The following is a 20,962-nucleotide window of genomic DNA, read 5'->3' as shown; positions in this document are numbered from 1 at the left end:
GGCTTCCACTGGCCAATGATGTGACAACTTGAGCATCAATAAGGATTTCAAAAATATCTAACACAGTTATATTCACGAGTTCATAATAAATTATTTAAAAAATCCTCCTTGATCATCTTTGGAGGATGCCTGGAAACTGGTAAATAAAGAGAAAGAATCAACCTTTTGTCCTTCCTTTCCTATGCAAACTGTACATAGTTTGTATAGTAATCAAACATAATTAAATATTAATAGTTGATGAAGGGAGGCTTCCCTTTATGGAAGTACTCTAGCTAATAAATGAAGAAGGAGTGAAAGAGTTAGAGTATCACCACTTTTCAACCTCTAATGAATTAAAGGATCATCTGGGACTGCTAACATAAGGGAAAAGCCTCAATTAGGCATTATACATCTTCTGGTGGTAAATACCAGCAATATGAAATAACACTGCCAAAATATCTTAAAAAATCAAAATATGAATCTGATCAGGATCTAACAATCAATTTAAAGAAAATACAGGGGCAGAGGAACACATTAAATAATCCCATGGGGATGCAATCAGTAAAATCCATATTGTGTGAAATTCTAAATTAATGCTGTCTAACAGAAATATAATGCAAGCTATATATGATTTTATATTTTCTAGTAGCCACATTAAAAACAAAAAGAAACAGGTGAAATTAGCTTTAATAACATGTTTTATTTAATCCAATATATACAAAATATTATCATTTCAACATGCATCAGTATGAAAATTATTGAGATACTTTATATTATTTTTTTATCATACTAAGTCTTTGAAATCTGGTGTATATTTTAAACTTATAGCACATCTCAATTCGGACTAGTTACATCTCAGGTAGTCACATGTGGCTAGAGGCTTATGTATTGGACAACACAGTTCTAAAGTACAAAAGACCTGGTTTCTTCAATAAATGCCTACAAAGGGGAAAAAAGAGGGAGGTGGAAACCTCTACATTAAAAGTGATCTAAGAGGCTAGGCACTGTAGATCATGCCTATAAATGTAGCACCGTGGGAGGCCGAGGCTGGAGGATCCCTTGAGCTCAGGAGTTTGAGACCAGCCTGAGTAAGACCAAGTCATCATCTCTACTAAAAGTAGAAAAAAAAATTAGCCTGGGATCATGATGCGTACCTGAGTCCCAGCTACTTGGGAGGCTGAGGCAGGAGGATTGCTTGAGCTCAGGAGTTTGAGGTTGCAGTGAGCTATGATGAGGTCACTGTACTCTACCCAGGGCTATACAGTGAGACTCTGTCTCAAAGAAAAAAAGTGATCTAAGACAGTGGTCCCCAACCTTTTTGGCATCAGGGACTGGTTTCATGGAAGACAGTATTTCCATGGATGGGGTTGGCGGGGTGGGGATGGTTTTGGGATGATTCAAGCACATTGCATTTATTGTGTACTTTATTTCTATTATTATTACATTATAATATATATTGAAATAATTATACAACTAACCATAATGCAGAATCAGTGGGACCCCTGAGCTTGTTTTCCTGCAACTAGACAGTTCCATCTAAGGATGATGGGAGACAGTGACACCCAAAGTGTGTTGCTTATGTCTGGTCTACTCTATAATCTCTTTTTGGTTGTCATCATGGCAGAAAACCCTGATTCACAAAGATAGAATATTGGAAATGGAAGCAAGCTTTTCAGTGCTTTTGTGGCAATCTCAGGATATTCCACTTTGATTTTAATCCAGAACATATGGAGATTTGAAGTTGTTCCAAACATACTTTTAAGGCCACCATCATTTGTGATCTCAAGCAGTTGATCCTCTTCTAGCACGGACGAGGTTGATTCACCTGGCTTATTCACAAATGCATTGCGGATCCATAACCATTCCTTCCCAGTTCGTGGGTCTTTTGTGGTTGGGAATTAATGCTCAGACTCTTTTGAAAGCTGAGATGCACCAGCCGGGAGAAAGATGGCCCTGGCTCAGCCTCTTTCAAAACCTCTGCTAATGTTTGAAACATGTAAAAAGTCCCAATGTTCACTTATCACCCCCATAATTCCAGTTTGGCTTTGAATGCAGCCACTTTATCTGCCAACTTGAACCCAGTTATCACTCTCCCCTGAAGTGACAGATTGAGTTTGTTGAGCAGGTTGAATATGTCACACAAGTAAACAAGTTTTGTGACCCATTCTGTGTCAGTGAAACGTGCTGCCAGTGGTGACTGTTTTTCTAAAAGAAATCTCTGGAGTGGCTCTCGTAACTCAAAAACTCTGGCCAGTGATCTACCTTTAGAAAGCCACCTCACTTCTCTGTCTAAGAGAATATGTGTGTGCTCTGTGTCCAACTCCTCACAGAGCTGCAAGAATGGACGTGAGTTAAGGGCCTGTACTTTAATGTGGTTGATAACTTTAATCACACCCAACAAAACGTGGTTTAGTTCAGGTGATATTTTTTGGCTAGCCAGCATTTCTCTATGGATGACACAGTGTGTAGATTCATGCTCAGAAGTGACCTCCTTGACCCAAGTAGTGAAACCAGCAAGCTGTCCAGTCATGGCAGCTGCTCCGTCTGTGCATATACTGACAACAAATGACCAATTCAGTTTTCCTGATTTGTAATCATTTAAAGACTTGAATACTTCTGCAGCTGTGGTGTTGGTTAGCAATGAAACTGCACATAACATATCCTCATGCACATCCTCCTGAAAAATATATTGCACAAAAACAAGCATTATTGCCTTGCTGTCAACATCGGTAAACTCCTCAACCTGGATTGCGTACCACAGTGACTCATTAATCTTCTCTAACAATTGTGCCTCAATATCCTCTGCTATTTTATCAGTTCATCTAGTTATGGGGCTAGCTGAAAGAGGAACACGTGCCACCTTTTTAACTGTACCCTTTCCTAAAAGTTGACAGCAAATGTCCTTAGCAGCAGGCAGGATCAACTCTTCACCAATAGTAAAGGGATTCTTAGCTTAGCCACTAAGAACAATGCTCTCAGTGTACCCACATTTGATGAAATGGTGGCCTTCAATAATTGCTTCTGTTCTTTGTGTTCACGTTTTTTTCTTTTGAAAAACCCTAAAGGCCTTTTAATGGAGGGTGGTTGGTTTCCATGTGCTGAAGCAGTTTTGAAGGTTTCATGGCTTTGTTGGGTAGCTGATTGCCACATATCATACAAAGTGGGCTTGGAGAATGTGAATCACCTGTTGCAATGAACCTGTAATTTAAGTAGGTCTCTTGGTATTTTTTTTACATGCAGCTTTCATTTTGTTGGCAGTCTAATTCTTATGCTGTCTAATCATTGGGTCTTTCCCCCTATTGAAAGGAGCTCTCCAGTGATGTTTGTCTGTTACTCATTTTTGCTAGGGTCAGCTTGCAGGCTTACCAACACTGTGACTGAGACAAGTGTGCGGTGCAGGAAAGAGGCATGGACAGAAGTGGTAAATGAAATAATGGGCAGGCCACGTGCAGACTGAAACAAATGCTGGATTCTAACTTAAAGCCCGCCACCAGATGCAGCTGTACAATTGAAGTACATCAACTCAGCTGCCACACTAAAGCTTGCCACCAGATGCAGCTTAATTGTCACTTGGAACTCACTGATACGGTTTTGATATGAATCTGCAAGCAACTGATTTATTATGGTTTCTGTGCAGTTAAACCTCTCTGCTAATGATAATCTGTATTTGCAGCTGCTCCCCAGTGCTCAACTTAGATCCCTTGCATGTCCAGTTTACAGTAGGGTTTGTGCTCCTGTGAGACTCCAATGCCACCACTGATCTGACAGGAGGCAGAGCTCAAGCAGTGATGCAAGGGGTGGGGAGCGGCTGCAAATGCAGATGAAGCTTTGCTCACTTGCCCACTGCTCACCTCCTGCTGTGCAGCCTGGTTCCTAACAGGCCACGGACTGGTACTGGGGTTGTGGACTACAGGTCTAAGAGACATAGTAACCAATTATAACATAAGAATCAACTGTGGAAACAAATATCAACTGAATATTTGATGATACAAAGGTTCAGTGTTAATTTTTTAGTTGTAAAAATGGCAATATCATACAGTACTTAGAATTTAAAAATAATCTATTAGAGATACATGATAAAATATTTATAGATTAAATTATATAATGTTCATATTTGCATCAAAATAATTAGGGAGGGTATGATTACAGGTGAAATATGATTGTCCATGGGTTGATAACTGTTTAAGAAACACAACAGGTTCCTGGGATTCATCAAACTAGTCTCTCTACTTTTGTATGAATATGATGTTATTATGTGTCAGATACTGTTCTATGGGCTTATAATATATTGGCTGAATCATCATATAAGGAAGATGCTGTTTACAGATAAGGAAAGTGAGGCACAGAGAGGTTAGGTGTCTTGCCCAAGGTCAAAGAAGAGGAATAGTCTAGATTCAAATCCAGGCAGTCTGAGTCTAGAATCCAAGGTTGTAATCTTGTAACCACTGTGATCTATGATGTAGCAAACTAAGAACCCTGATTAGCTGACTATTCAGAGACTGAATTAGATCTTATCTGGCTAAAGTCTGTTCTAGATGAGAAGAAACATATTTCCTCTGGGAAAACATCCTCTGGGGTGTTTTTCTACCATTTAGATATGTATACTTGCCATACATATCTTACACATACATGTCAACTACATCTCTTTATATTTTTGAACCTCTATATTTTTAAAGCATGTTTTAGGTAATTCTGCTAATAATAAAACATGGCAAATATGGGAGACAATGAGAGTTCATAAACTTCATTGTTAATCAGTTCACATGTATGTAATTCAAATTGTTTACTGGGTTTTGTTTTCTTTTCCCACCAAGAACTAAGCCCAAGAAAAAACCTGAGAAGGTCCTCATCTCTCACCTCTGGCTTACCTTGAGGTTCTGTGCAAGCAAGAAGTGACTAAGGCAGAGTTATAACCTGCCTGCCAAAGAGGAAAAGGTATGCCCAATATGTCAAAGACCCCTTTTGGCAGTCACTGAAGACTTCCTGGTTTAAGGCCTTTAAGGAAATCCATGCCTAATCATTAACTAATCACTATGTTAACCAAGCAGAGATTACAATGGCCATATGCAACAAAGAATACAGACTTTACAGATTAGTCCAGGCAGCATCAGCAACAATTGCAACAACAAACCCTGGGGAAGGGAGAGTCTGGTTTCCACAGGTGCCACATTATAATATTTAAAATGTCTGGCTTTTGACAAAAAATTACAAGACACTCAAGGAAACAGGAAAGTATGGACCCATACACAGTAAAATAAAAGGCAGTAGACAGAAACTCCCCCTGAGGAAGTCAAGATGTTGTAATTATTAAACAAAGACATTAAGGCAGCTATTATAACTATGTTCAAAGACCTAAGAAAACCATGCGTAAAGAATTAAAAAAATTATAAGAATGATATTTTACTAAATAGAAATTCTGGAGTTGAAAAGTACAGCAACTGAAATAAATGTATCAGTAAAACATACCAAATTTAAACGTATATTCACTTAACAAAAGAGCCTAATAACACAGGAAGCAAAAATTTGTAGAATAAAAGGGACAAAGAGACAATTCAACAGTAACAGCTGGAGACAGTGAAAGTAGTCCTCAGGGGAAATTTACAGCTGTAAAATGCCTAGATTTAAGAAAGAAGACATCAAATCAATAACCTAAATTTATACCTTGAGGAACTAGAAAAGAAAGAATGAACTAAAATTTTTTAAAAAAAGCACGAGGAAGAAAATAAAAATGTCAGAATGGAAATAAAAATAGAGAACAGAAAAACAATAGAGAAAATCAATGAAGGCAAAAGTTGGTTCTTTGGAAAAACTAAAAAATATCAAACCCTTTGCTAGAATGACTAAGAAAAAAAGAGAGATGACTCAAATTATTAAAACCAGAATGAAAAAGAAGACATTTCTATTGACCTTAAAGAAATAAAAGTATTATAAGGGAATACTATGAATAATTGTATGCCAACAAATTAGATAAGCTAGATGGAATGAACAAATTCCTGGAAAGACATAAACTACCAAAACAGACTCACAGACAGCATAGAAAAGTCTAGACAGATCTATAACAAGTAAACTTCCCATAAAGAAAAACCTGGGTTCAAATGGCTTCACTGGTGAATTCTAACAAACATTCTAAGAAGTAACATCAATCCTTCACCAACTCTCCCCCTAAATGGAAGGGAATAATTGCAAACTCATTTTATGAGGCCAACAGTACCCAAACTAGACAAAGATATCACAAGAATACTACAGACCAATATCCTTATGAACACAGATACAAAATTCTCAACAGAATACTAGCAAAAGTGGATTCAGCAACAAATAAAATATAGTATGTGCAATGGCTAAATGGCATTAATCCTGGGAATACAAGATTTATGTACTATCCAAAAATCAATCAATAGAAAAAAGAACATATTAATAGAATAAAGAACAAAAACCACATAATCATCTTAATAGACTCAAAAAAGTATTTGACAAAATTCAGCAAACTTAGAAGCAAACATCATCAACCTGATAAAGATCCTCTATGCAAACCTAATCTAAGGTTATACTTTCTGGCAAACAGCCAAATGCATTCTCCCTATGATCATGAACAAGATAAAGATGTCCCCTCTCCTTATGTCTATTAAATATTATACTGTAAGTTTTCACAAAGGATATTAGACAAGTAAAAGAAATACAAGGTATCCTGATTAGAAAGGACAAAGTAAATTTCTATATGCAAATGATATAATCTCTATTTACAGATGAAATTATCTTGTGTATAGAAAACCCTAAGAAATATAAACACACACACAGAGGCCTGGCTTGATAGCTCATGTCCGTAATCCCAGCTACTTGGGAAGCTGAGAGGTGGGAGGATGGCTTCAGCCTAGGAGTCTAATGGGGGCTGCAGTGAGCTATGATGACGCCATTACACTCTAGCCTGAGTGACAGAGTGAGACCCCAGGTCTAAAACTAATTACTAAATAAACAAAACAAAACAAAACAATCTACTAGAATAAGCTAGTACAGCAAATTTCAGGATGCAAGATCAATATGTATAAGTCAATTATTTCTATATATTACCAATGAACATTTCAAAAAGCAATTAAGAACAAAATCCATTTATAGTAGCAAAAAGAATAAAACACTTAGGAATAAAATTTAACAAAAGATGTGTAAGATTGGCACAATGAAAACTAAAAAACATCACTGAAAGAAACTGAAGAATACATAAATAAGTGGGAAGGCAACCTACATTCATGTATTAGAAGATTAATCAGGTTAAGATAGCATTATTCCCCAAATTTATCAACAGATTCAACATCAGTCCTATGAAAATTCCATGTGATTTTTTTTCTGAAATAGGAAAGCTGATCCTAAAATTCATATGGAAACACAAGGGTCCCCCCGTAGCCAAAACAATCTTGAAAAAGAATAGTTGGTGGGCACGCATACTTCCTAATTTCAAAACTTACTTCAAAGCTACAGTGCAGTACTGGCATAAGGATAGATGTTAATACTTACTTCAATGGAAGAGAACTGAGAGTTTATAAATAAATCCTTACATTTATGTTCAGTTGATTTTCAACAAAGGTACTAAGACAATTCAATGGTGGTGGGGGGGGAGAATAGTCTTCTCAACAAATAGTGCTGAGACAACTGGATATTCACATGCCAAAGAATAAAGCTGAATCCCTACCTCAGACCATATATAAAATTAACTTAAAATGGCCTATAGAAATAAATGTAATAACTAAAACTATAATATGAAACTCATAGAAGGAAAACCTCCATGATTGTCAAATGGATTCTTAGATATGACACCAAAAGCATAATAGACAAAAGAAAAAAAACAGATGAGTTGGATTTCATCAAAATTAAAAACTTTTATTCTTCAAGGGACATCGTTAAAAACTCAAAAAGACAATACACAGAATGTAAGAAAATATTTACAAACCATTTATCTGATAAAAGAATTGTATCTAGAACATATAATGAAACTCTTACAACTCAAAAATAAAAAGACAAATAACCCAATAAAAATGGGCAAAGGACTTGAATAGACATTTATCCAAAGAAGATACACCAATGGCCAATACAGAAATGAAAAGATGCTCAAAGCCCTTAGTCATTAGGAAAATGATAAGATGCTATAAGATACAATAAGATACCATTTCACTCCTAATAAGATGTGTATAATCAAAAAGACATTACCAACTATTGTTGAGGATGTAGAGACACTATATCCCTCATACACTGCTGGAAGGAATATGATATAGTGCATCTGCTTTGGCAAACAATCTGACAGCTCCTCAAACGGTTTAACATAGAATTATCATATGATGTAGCAATTCCAATCCTAGGTATATATACCCAAGAGAAATGAAAACATATGCTCACACAAAAACCTGTACACAAATGTTCATAGCATCATTATTAACTGTCCCAAAGTGGAAACAACTCAAATATCCATCAACTGACAAATGGATAAACAATACATGGTAGAACTATACAATTGAACATTATTTGGCCATACAAAGGAATGAAATACTGATATATCCTACAACATGGATGAACCTTGAAAACATTATACTAAAGTGAAAGAAGTCAGTCACAAAGGACTACATATTGTATAATTTCATTTATACGAAATGTCCAGAATAGGCAAATCTATAGAGACAGATTAGTGGTTGTCAGAGGCTGTATGGAGGGGTAATTGAGAATACTGCTAATGGGCATAGGGTTTCTTTTTGGGGGTGATGGAAAGTTCTGGAATTAGCAGTGATGGTCGTACAACTCTGAATATATTTAAAACCCACTGCAATGTTTATATACTTTATGGATTTTATGGTATTACCTTAAAAATTATTATTAATGGTAATACTTTCATAAATTATTATTAAAAATAATGCCAGAAAGATAATATTTTTCACTCTTAGGGGAAAACCAGGTAAAGAAATAATCATGAAAAATCAGAGGGTTGTGTTATGTGAGGAACAAATCAGGCCAGGTGCGGTGACTCACATCTTTAATCCTAGCATTCTAGGAGGCGGAAGCGGGAGGATCGCTTGAGCTCAGGAGTTCAAGACCAGCCTGAGCAAGAGCAAGACCCTGTCTCTACTGAAAATGGAAAAAAAAATTAGCCGGGCAACTAAAAATAGACAATATTAGCCGGGCACAGTGGCACGTGCCTGTAGTCCCAGTTACTCGGGAGGCTGAAGCAGGAGGATCGCTTGAGCCCAGGAGTTTGAGGTTACTGTGAGCTAGGCTGACACCATGGCACTCTAGCCTAGGCAACATAGCCAGACTCTCTCAAAAAAATAAAAAAATAAAATAAAAGAACAAATAAAATATTGATTATAGAATGTGAGAGAATTAAGCCTTGAAACACAGTCAAACAATGTAACCTTCCTCTGCTATGTTGGATAACCCTTAGACAGGCTTGTGAGACAATGGTTTCATATGACAATGAAAGGACATATGTTTATCTTTTGCATTATTTCTAAGTTTTGGATAATTTTTCTTAACATGATAAATTTTTAATTTTTATTTTTTCTGGAAATTCAAGTGTATTCTATACTCACAAATAAGAAAGTAAGCTTTACAAATATAATGAAATAAAGTATCTAAACCAATTTAAACTCATCTGAAGACCATATTCACCAATGTTGATGTATTCTTGATATTTTTAACAGTACAGTATTGGGTCTTACAATGCAAAGCAAGAATCCGACTGTGATGATAAGATACTTTACCATTAGCAATTCTGATGTTTGACTATCTGCCAGATTAGCGCTGCCACCTCTGAGAGAAATGAAATCTGTAAGGTTGATACCACAAGCCCTAGGAATATCACACCTATCAAATATAATATTAATTGTGAACTTGCAGTTAGCTGGGAACATTAAGAATTCGGGGCAATAAAAGAGGCATTTTCTCTTTATTCCTGTTACATACAAGAAGTTAGGTATTACCTTTATCAATTCTGTTTCTTCTCCCTGAAAGTGAAGATCTTCATCTGGCTGGGTCACTTCATGACTCTAAAAGGACACAGGGTAAGAGCACTCAGTGACAGGCTGCCTATGACCTATAACAGAGCTTCAACAAGCACCAACAATCCACACGGATGTGGTGTATGTGGGATGACCTCTTTTATGGTTTTACTTAGGACAGAAATTAAGGTCCCATGTAACATTCTATTATAATCTTCTTTCCCCTTGTTTGAGACAATGACAAACACAGACATGATTGAACAAGATATAACTGCATGATTTTAAAGGCAGCTTTTAACAAAAAACCTATCAGAACAAAAGTAAACTTGTAATAATAAGGGCCTTCAGACACTCCATAATTCTGCTTTTTCATATGGGGATGCAATCTATTTCTCAGAAAGTATCTATCTTGCTGGAGAATAATATTCAAAACTATTAACATCATCTGTTTTCTACAACTGAAAAACTATTACAGAGTCTAGGGGGGACATGATTCAGTAGTCACTCAAGAAATATTTCAGCAACGCCTTCATAACATTGTTTTCTTCCAAACCTTAAAAACTTCATAAGGGCCTGATTTCATAAATAAAAGTAAATTTTACTTTATCTTCTAGTAGTGGTTATGTATTCAGATTTTATGCCATTTAAAAAATTATAGGTAATAAAACTATACACTTAAATTTCATTAGGAAAAAATGTTATCCTAGTTGCTCCCTCCCAAGTTCTTGTCTAAAAAAGTAAATATTCAGTTTCCAGAAAATTAATGATAATATGGACCCTCAACCTCTGGTAATTAAGGATGGGCTTGATCAGGGTGTGATATGTGACTACAAAAATATGGTTGGACCTAGTGATCAAGTGCAACATTTCATAATTTATCTTTTCAAGGGTATGTTTTAAGGACTATTTACATGTTACACACTGTGGCTACAAAGAATGAAAGATCACTACTACAGGTTATTAAAGATCATTACAATAATAAATTCTATTTGTTGGTATTGCTTTTCTTCAGGATCCCCTATTTCAAAAAGTCACTGCTGAAACACAGCTTTTATCACATTATTTTATCACAAATACACTCAATCACACATACATACATATGTATTTAAATGTCTTCAGGGAAACATTAAAAGATTCATTTTAAATATCTAATTTCCAGCCCTATCTGTCACAATTTTCTGACTTGAATCACTAGCTCACCCACTGTTCTCTGCCCCTGAGCTTTGCCCTTAAACTCCTTTCTCATCTGAAGTATCCTCACTTTATGCCAATTTAAATCCCACTTGGAATTGGGTACCAGCTTAAATCTCACTATCCTCATGAGCTTCCTGTGATCACACTAATGTCCCTTCTCTTTCCTTACGTAGCACTCATCATCTTTATCACACTGCTAAGCAGCTACTGTTCACCTAAATAAATTATGTAACTATTCCTTTTATACGCCTTACCTGAATGAGACTGTAAAATCCCTACAGCCACACCCTGTATCTTAAGCATGTTCTTTCCCTCAATGTCATCTATTAAGTCCGATCACCTCTTAATGGGTAGAGAAGAGATCACTGAGAGTAGCACAAGGGGAGTGGTCCCTATGAATTAGGGTTAGGGGTGTGTGTGTTTGTATACATATCTTTTCCCCAAAATTTCCTGAACAAAATTTTCCAACTGAAAAATATTTCATTCTGCTACCCCATAAATAACTGAAATTTTCTGGGAACAATACAAATTTAACGTCAAAACTGAAGATGTCATAATTAAAGACAGTCCAGATATTTTTGGAAAAATCATGTGCCCAGATATTTGGTTCAATAAGTATAGTGGATCCTCCTATAGATTACGGCCTTTCCTGTGATAAAGCCAGTTTTCATGGGTCAATCTGGTTCAGTTTCTAGAAGGGGTGTGCATAAAGTAGAAAGTCACAAGACTTCAGGAAAAGTAAACACACTCTCAAACCAAGACAGCAGGTCAAAGAGGAAATACCAACTTACCAGAGGTCCAGCTGAAAAAACCGTAGCAGCCATAATCTCTGCCTCTGTGTTCCCCTCTCTGGAAAGAGTAGAGTCTTGCAGAGACATCTCTGAGGAATAGAAACAGGCCATGAAAACCACTCCCGCCTTGGGAATTTCAGACTCACCATGTTGGAATACTGACATACAAGTGAGCACAACCTCCCCAAGGAAACACAAGAGTAACCCCTAAGATCAGTGAAGGACAAAGATCCTTGCTCCTGGAGATCTTGATATTTTAATACTGTCAAATGTAGTCACAACTAGCAGGCCAGACATTGTACAAGAAGCTTTTAAAATACTTTCTCATTTAATCTTCACATTAACCCAATGTGAATAGTATTCCCCTTCCATAGATGACGAAACTGAAGCTAAGAAAAATTAAACTATTTACCCAAGGCTGTGAAGATACATGACTCCAAATCTATCTAATTCCAAAACCTATATCTTTTCCACTAAGTCAACATGCTGTGTGAAGTGAAAGAAATAATTCAATTTTTCTTTGCCACAATCACCTACTAATCTAACAAACATTCTAAAAATCTCTTTTTCTGGCTTTTCCTGTGAAAAGTCAATTTCCTAAAGTTTTCAGAGACCTCAGCTTCATATAAGGAAAACACTACAACTTCAAAATTTAAATGACGTTAGAAACCCTGATATGGCCTCCCAATCAATCTCATATTCAAAGAGATCTTTATCCTTTCTATATCAGGCAAACCTAAATAAAAAGGAAGCACGGATAACAACAATAATAACAGAAGAGATATGAACTTCAGTGCACAATGCATTAAGCATTAGTCCTTTTATATTAAAAAAAAAGTACCTGCCTAATACAGGTTTTATACTGTGGAGAAATAGGGGGGCAGAGACCTTATTCAGGTATGCCTGGGCACTGTTCTGCTTGTCTAACTTTGACTAAGGATATGGACTTGCTGATGCTGAGTCTGGTTCAAGAACCAGGGTGCCTGATGTATGGTGTTCCCTTATACCAAATGGTACTGACTGTTAATACAAATTCTTCTAGAATATAGTATTAGTCTCATAAATTAAAGGGCAGTGACATAATAAATATCAAGCTTTTGAGAAACTCTACCTTGTGCAAAAAGTGTATTTTTTTTTTACAAGGAACTATACGGCCCTTCAATGAGGGATTTTGTTATGCTTAAACATGCTCAATCCACTGCTGCCCTGAATATGTACCTGGCTTCCCATAAGGTGCATTAGCTTTTGCTCAGTAAACACAGCAGGACTTAATCTAACCTTACAGTTTATACCAATCAGAAGCTCATCTGAAATGATACTTGCAGTACTTAACCATTATCTTCTGAAAAATAAAAGATTATTAACATTAATATAGAAAGCAAGGCTGTCATGAGTGTAAAGAACATTAGAGATACCGAGAAATGAGAAAGATATGCGTATAGTGAAACTTATACTGTGAAAGCTGCCAAATTAATTTTCTAATGTAAAAAGGAGACCAGAGTTGAGTTAAATCAAGAAAAAAATGTGAGTATCTTAAAAATGTAGAGTAGTATGTTCCATGACACCGGGTTTCGCTAGGTATAACGAAAACCTTTTGGTGGAAAAGAAACAATGAGAAGTTGAGGGAGGAAAAACAGTGCAGTGTGGAGGTAAGACTTGAATAAAGAAAATAGAGGAGATTCCTTTATTAAACCTCAAGGTTGTTAAAATATACCCCAACAGACAAAATAGACTCCCTGCGGCTAAAATGAGCCACAAGGCTAGCAGAGTTAGTCCAGTATTCCTCTGTTACTAACTGCCATAACGTTTCTTTCCTGTAGTTAAGCAGAAACCAGCTACTGAAAAACATTGCCCAAACAACTGCAGCTGGAAAATTTCCCAACTGACCCTGACAGACCACCTGACACCAGTGGCCAAACCTTCCCCCCACACCTTGCGGTCCGGCCACAACTCTGATTGGACAAAGGACCAGTCTTATAAACAATGTTTACTAATACATAGCAGCCAGACCTAAAGCCAGTTTCAGCCAGTTTACAGAGACTGCACAAACTGTCTTTGTGTCCTATAGCTTACTTTTTGATGTAAAGAGCCAAATTCCACCTCATTTTAATGCTAAAACCTCACCTTGAAGTGAATATGGAATGTATGTTACATTATGTTTACCCACTGTGCACTGCCTGACTTCCCTCATGAATATTCATAGATTTTCCCCAACCCCGCTTCATATGTTTGCAAGGCAGACCCTGTGAGACATACAAACCAGCTTTCCCATCCCTTCTGGACATGCAGATTATTTCTTCCTCTGAAAATAAAATTTTCTCTTTTCCTTCCTCTGTGGATCTCATGGTCTTAAAAAAGTGGTTTTACCTTATACTAGTGTTTCTCTAGATTTATTGTAGTTCATGGATCCCTTTGCAAATCTAATGAAAATTATGAATCCTCTGCCAGAACCCCCTCACATATAATTAGAGGGGTCTCAAATCTGAGGATGCAAAAAACTCACTAGACATGCTTATTAGAAAGGAAATTCTTTGGCTCCATCCAAGATCTAAATCAGGATCTCTATGTGTAAGGCACAGAAATTTACAGTTTCAACAAGTACCTCAGGTTTTTACCTTAAATAGTGTCATAAAGTCAACTCCTGAACCTCAAATTAAGTACTCTTCTTTACACACTTGAAAATCCAATTGAAATATGTTTTACCAAGAGGATTCTAGAGCCCAGGCAAAGCTGTGGCCCTGCATTAGTTCCCTCAGCTGAGTTTCTGCCTCAAGACAGGTGTTCCTTCAAATACTCTTCATCTCACAGTTCAGAAGCAACACTTTTGCTAAGTTTGAAGACAATTTAAAACAATAATTGGAACTGTTCTAACAAATATTAACAATGACTACATATCAACACCAGTAAACCTTAACTTTTGGGGGGTTATGGACCCCATTTGAAAATATGACTTTGTCCAGAATAATGCACATTCCTAAATAATGTTGCATATTCTTTTAGGGAGCTTGAAGACTAACTCTCCCCTAACCCCTACACTGATCCTCAAGTTAAGAAGTCCAGTTTTAAAAGGTTGCAAAGAAAAAAACGAACCAGGAGACATAATAATAATTTTTTTTTTCCCATACACTAAAGCAGATCTACAAAGAGCAATATAAGACATTTCAATCCAAGGAACTGAGCAATGGTTTTCTACACCTTTAAAATTTATTAAGAATGACCCAAAAGAACAAAAGACATTATATAAAAAAGACATCAGCATCCGAATGTTTATAGCAGCACAATTCACAATTGCAAAGAGGTGGAAACAACCCAAGTGCCCATCAATACATGAGTGGATTAATAAAATGTGGTATATGTATACCATGCAGTACTACTCAGCTATAAGAAACAATGGTGATATAGCACCTCTTGTATTTTCCTGGAAAGAGTTGGAACCCATTCTACTAAGTGAAGTATCCCAAGAATGGAAAAATAAGCACCACATGTACTCACCATCAAATTGGTTTCACTGATCATCACCTAAGAGCACATTTAGGAATAACATTAATCGGGTGTCAGGCAGATGTGTGGTGGGGGAGGGGATGGGTGTATACATACATAATGAGTGCGATGCGCACTGTCTAGGGGATGGACACACTTGAAGGTCTGACTGGGGGGGGCAAGGGCAATATACGTAACCTAAACTTTTGTACCCCCATAATATGCTGAAATAAAAAAAAAAAGAAAAGAAAAAAAATGACCTGCTCATTTATTTAGAATGTCTTTTTAAATTTGTAGATTAATAAACTCCTCCTTGGCAATAAGCAGATCATGCTAGTAAAATGTTTAACCAAACTGTGCAATAAACATTTTATTTTATAATCAAACAATACTATTCAACATACAATATATTCAGCTTGATCTCAATTGTGTAAACATAATATATAGAAAAAAAAGACTGCAAGTGAGTAAACCAAACTACTGAGAGCTCTGAGATCTGGGGCTGATATTTATCCTCCTTTCTACTTTTCTGTATTTTCCAAGTAGACAATAAGAAGTATCTATTATACATATAAGTTTGGTATAGGAATAAAATCCCAGAGAGGCAGTCCACATCCTCAGGTTCTAAGCTTGGTTTGGCTACTGTGACTATACGCAAGTCACTTGAACACAATGAATCAGTTACTAGCAAATGAGAGCAAACCCATTATATGTTTATAGTTTCCCCTTTAACATTATGCAGAAAATATCTAGGCCAATATTTCCCCAGTCATAATTTTCCTAGATATTTTGTTCTAGATGCTGTCTTTCCAAGCAATGCAAAAGTATCAAGAGAAAGGAAGGAAACTTCACTTCCTAAGCCAGTGTAGTTATTTAAAAATAACGAAGGGTCCATGTTCTTGCTGAGAATTTCAGCGCTATGGACCAGTCCAGCACTTCTCAACCAATGCAATGATACTATTGTCATATTAGGGAATGAGTGACAAGTGATTTAAAGGTGGTTACAGTGTTTGAAATGTCATAAAATGAGACGGCAAGAAAAGCTGCTTGGGTTATTCAGAAAGTAGCGCAGGTCACCCGATGTGAAACCTAGTTCCCACCCTGCCAGTTCAGAAGCCAGAGTGGAATGCTCCCGCCAACCTCGCCCTCTTCCCCTAAGTGCCCTTCCCTGCGCAGTCAGGGGTTCCCCTCCTCACTCCAGCAAAGGCGCGGGGCCGGGAAGGCCGGGAAGGTCCGATCAGGGGCCCGTCCGCCCTAGTCGAGCTCCAGCCTCGGCCCCGCGTCCTACACTGTCCAACCCCAGCGCAGCCAGGCCCCTTGGGGAGGATCCCGCGTTCGGACCCGAGAGACGAGACCGTATAGGGTCCGGGGACCGCCCTACGAGGGAGGCCGGGTGGAGACTGAGCCGACACCCAGACAGGAGGCCCTGCCCCAATCGCCTCTCAGGGGTGGGCGGGTCCGCTCTGGGACAGGGGCTCTGCAAGGAACGGCCACGCCCCGGACGCCGCCGGGAGCCCAGCGCGAGGGAGGGGCGGCCGGGAACAGAGGCCTGGCGCCCGGGGCAACGAGTACCTGGCGGCCGAACTGAAGACAGCTGAGGGCACTCGCAGAGCAGGGCGGGAACGCTTCCAGCAATGGCGCCGGCTCAGCTGGTCCGGCCTCCGAGCAGGCCACTGCGCCTGCGCGGCAGGGCCGTCGGAACTACAGTACCCAGCGTCCTCAGCGCCCGCGCTCCTCCCCGCCTTTTGTCTGCGTTACTGAGGGAATTGTTTATTTACTCTTCGGGTAACCTAAAAAGTCAATCGAACTGGATACGTTTCTGCTGAGAGGCTATGAGTATGTATCAAAAGCACTAGCACTAGAGACACAAAGGACAGAACCCTTGCCTTGGAACATTTAGGTGCGACTGACGAAAGCCACTTAGAGAACAGATAGGGCGCCTTCTGCAATTTAGTTGAAATCTCAGACCCGGGGAGAGTTGATAGGTGTATGGCCATGCTTTTGCTTGTCTTTCATTCAAGTTCTTGACCGAAAAATCGATCATGCCTTCATTATAATTTCTGGGTCTTTGGACCAGGAGCTTCCTTTCTCGACTCATCTAAACATTAATGATAATGATGATGATAATACTACATGATTCCCTTTGCCCCAATTCCATGGTTTTAATGTCCAAAGGCCATATTCTTCACAGCTGGTCAAATTGAGAATCCTCAAGGACTTCAGAGATGCTTCCTCGATGCTGAGACCATTTCTTTAACTCATTTCTACTCTGCCTTGGATTCATTAAAATCTCTCTGCTGCTTTGTGTATGAGGCCCACACAGGGTCAGCCCCCTCCAGAGGGGGATCTGCAGGGAACTAGAAAGCTCAGTGAAACTGAACACAGCATAAAACGGGGCTGTTGAGATCTTAAAGAGCCAGTAGGTACCTTTGGAGAAAGTATGACATAACCCTTGATCAGAAGGGAAATGCAAGCAGGAAATCAAACTTCTGGAGATAAGAAACGCAATATATGAAATGAAAAATATGCTGAATTGGATTAAGAGCAGATTAGACACTGCAAGAAAAAAAGTTTAGTGGATTTAAAGACATAACAATACAAACTGCCCAAAATGAGACATAGAGAAAAAAGATGGAAAAATGAACAGAGCACCTGTGAGTTATGGAAAATATCAAGCAGCCGAACTATTTGTAAGAATACCAGACAGAGAGAAGAGAGACAGTAGAAAAATATTTGAAGAAATAATGGCTGAACATTTAAAAAATTTTTTAAAATTTTGATAAAAATTATAAACCCACATATTCAAGAAGCTCAATGAAATCCAAACAAAAAACATCAAGAAAATCACACGAAGGCACACTATAATCAAATTGGTACAAATGCAGGCCAGGAACAGTGGCTTATGCCTATAATCCCAGCACTTTGGGAGAACAAGGTGAGAGTATCACTTGAGGCTAGGAGTTCAAGACCAGCCTGGGAAACAGTGAAATCCCGTTTATACAAAAAAAAAATTTAAAAAATTAGGTGGGCATGGTGTTTAGTGCCTGTAGTCCTAGTTACTCAGGAGGCTGAGGCAGGAGGATTGCTTGAGCCCAAGAGTTTGAAGCTATAATGAGCTATGATCGTGCCACTGTACTCCAGCCTGGGCAACAGAACAAGACCTTATCTCTAAAAAAATGAAAATAAATAAATAAATAAATAAAACAAATTTATACAAACCACTAATAAAGGGAAATCTTAAAAACAGAGGAACAAAGATATATATGTGCCTGGGAACAAAGATAATTACTTCTCATCAGAAAAAATACCAGGAGAGCAACATTTTTAAAGTAATGAAAGAAATCAACTGTCAGCCTGGAAGTATATACCCATCAACATATTTTATATAAATGAAGGTGACTCAGTAATGGAATGAGATGGAGTAGACACACTTCTTCCCATATCTCCTACTTAGTACAGCTAAAAACCCTTGATATTACATATAACACAAGTATAAGAAGATTCTGAAAAGTAGACAGAAGCCAGTCTAGCTGGGGATCTTGCAATCTGAGGGGAACCATGGTGGTGATTTTCCTGCATTTCCTTTTTGCCTCATATATCCTGGCCTGGGTGCTGAAGAAGCTTGCAACCTGAAATGTCAATAGATGCAGGCAAAAAAAGCACCAGAAAAAGCCTGCTCTCTTTAGCCAAAGGACTAAGAAAAGGACAATATGGCATGACAGAAAACTATTAAGACAATAACCACTGTACTCCAGCCAAACACCACAGCAAAAAAATGGTGGTCCCACCCTATCCCCATCAGCAAAGGCTGACTAGGGAACCTAGACTTCTACTGTCACCTAACTGTAATAAGGTGCCACTTTGTCCCTGCAAAGGTGATGTCAGAGAAGGCAGTGTGAGGAATGAGGACTTTCATTCACACCTTGTGGTACTGAGCCTCTCCACACACAGTTTCAGTGGGGGCCATGTGGGAAGCAGTAACAGGGTGCCCCTCCGCTCTGAGCCGAAGTGTCGTCAGTGGTGATCTAGCAGGGAGCCTGAAGTTTGACCTCTGCCCAGCAGAAACAAGGAAATCTGCCTCTCCAGAGCTGTCCAAGTAGGCTGGGTAGGGAACATGGACTCCACCTCCACCTAGCAATAATCAGGTGGTGACCTTCTTACCTCACCAGAGTGGTATCAGAGGAGGCCTGCCGAAACACAAGTTTTAAATAAGATCCAGAGTATCATAACACTCAAGGTGTCCCCAAATTTGGCAAAAGACATAAATCTACAGATTCAAGAAACTAAGAAAATGCCCAGCAGGATAAACACAAAGACATCTAGGCTAAGAAAGATAATAATCAAACTCCTGAGAACTAAAGACAAAGAGAAATCCTGAAAGCAGCAGGAGGGAGGACAACAGCATACGAGTAACAGGAAAACAATTCTAATGGCAGTGGACTTCTTTCTTATCAGACACCATGGAGGCCAGAAGGAAGTGGGACAACATTTTTCAAGCACTGAAGAAGATAAATGTTATCTCAGAATCCTATATCAAGTGAAAATATCCATTAGGAATGAAGGGGAAATTGAGATTCTCAGATGAAGGAAAACTAAGATAATTTGTCACCAGCAGACCTACCCTAAAAGAATGACTAATGAAGTTCTTGAAATGGAAAGGAAATTATTTTTTTTAAAACAGAAATTTGGAACATCAGGAAGGAGGCTAGAAAAATGGAAAGAATAAAAATATGATTTTACAGCAAACTTATTTAGGAGGGCAAGCCTAAGCAGAGATGACACCCGCGTTATAAATTTACCCCAATTTTATTGAAATATTGCTTGGCTTGATTTTCACTGAATTGACTTGGATTAAGAATGAGAGATTTAAAAAAATAAAGATTTTTCTGTTTTTAATGTAACAATTTTTAGTCTATAACTAATTTTTACCTTAATCACGAACTTGCCAGTTGCCTCAGAAAATAAATTAGAGGTACAATGAATAATTTTTCAGTCATAGGATCCTGAGAAAATTCATTCCCAGCTGTGGCAGGCAGAATAATTCCCTTCCAAGAATGTCCACACCCTAATCCCCAGAAACCATGAATATGGTACCTTATGTGGCAAAAGAGACTTTGTGGATGTGATTAAATTAAAGACATGGAGATGGGGAGAGTATAGTAGATTTATCCAGGTGGACCAGTTCAATCATATGGCCCTTTAAAGTGGAGAACCTTTCCTGGCTGTGGTCAGAGAGGACATGACTACAGGAGAAGGGCACAGAGGATGCAAGATTGCTGGCAAGACTGCATGCAGTAAGGGATGCACTAAGACCACAAGCTAAGGAATGTGGGCAGCCTCTAGAAGCCAAAAAAGGCAATGAAACAGATTATCCCTTTGAGGCTCCAGAAAGGAACACATCCCTGCCAATCCCTTGATTTTAGCCCAGTGAGACCTATGCTAGACTTGTGATCTGCAAAACTACTAAATAATAAATTTGTGTTGTTTAAGTTCATAAAGTTTGGGAATGACAGTGGATTTCTCATAGGAAACCATGGAAGCCAG

At 38.2% G+C, this 20,962-nt stretch overlaps 1 protein-coding gene across 2 annotated transcripts in view; it reads right to left on the bottom strand.

The window, feature by feature from the left end:
- Positions 1–17,100, bottom strand: part of ZNF624 (zinc finger protein 624) — a 29,175-nt gene extending 12,075 nt beyond the window's left edge. The window contains exons 1-4 of one of the 2 annotated variants that reach the window (XM_045525255.1): positions 16,991–17,100; positions 15,431–15,457; positions 11,939–12,027; positions 9,936–10,001 (exon numbers count right to left, since the gene is read on the bottom strand). In XM_045525255.1, the coding sequence (XP_045381211.1) occupies positions 9,936–10,001; positions 11,939–12,025 (153 nt within the window). In that variant the 5' untranslated portion in view covers positions 12,026–12,027; positions 15,431–15,457; positions 16,991–17,100. The remainder of the gene's footprint in view (positions 1–9,935; positions 10,002–11,938; positions 12,028–15,430; positions 15,458–16,990) is intronic. The other variant, XM_045525254.1, reaches the window with a different exon arrangement.
- Between the last annotated feature and the right edge of the window lie 3,862 nt (positions 17,101–20,962).

Source organism: Lemur catta, chromosome 15 (assembly GCF_020740605.2).
Source record: "Lemur catta isolate mLemCat1 chromosome 15, mLemCat1.pri, whole genome shotgun sequence".
NCBI classification, from domain to species: Eukaryota; Metazoa; Chordata; class Mammalia; order Primates; family Lemuridae; genus Lemur; species Lemur catta.
The sequence above is the reverse complement of the archived record's forward strand: the minus strand, read 5'-3'. Positions and strand labels throughout refer to the sequence as shown.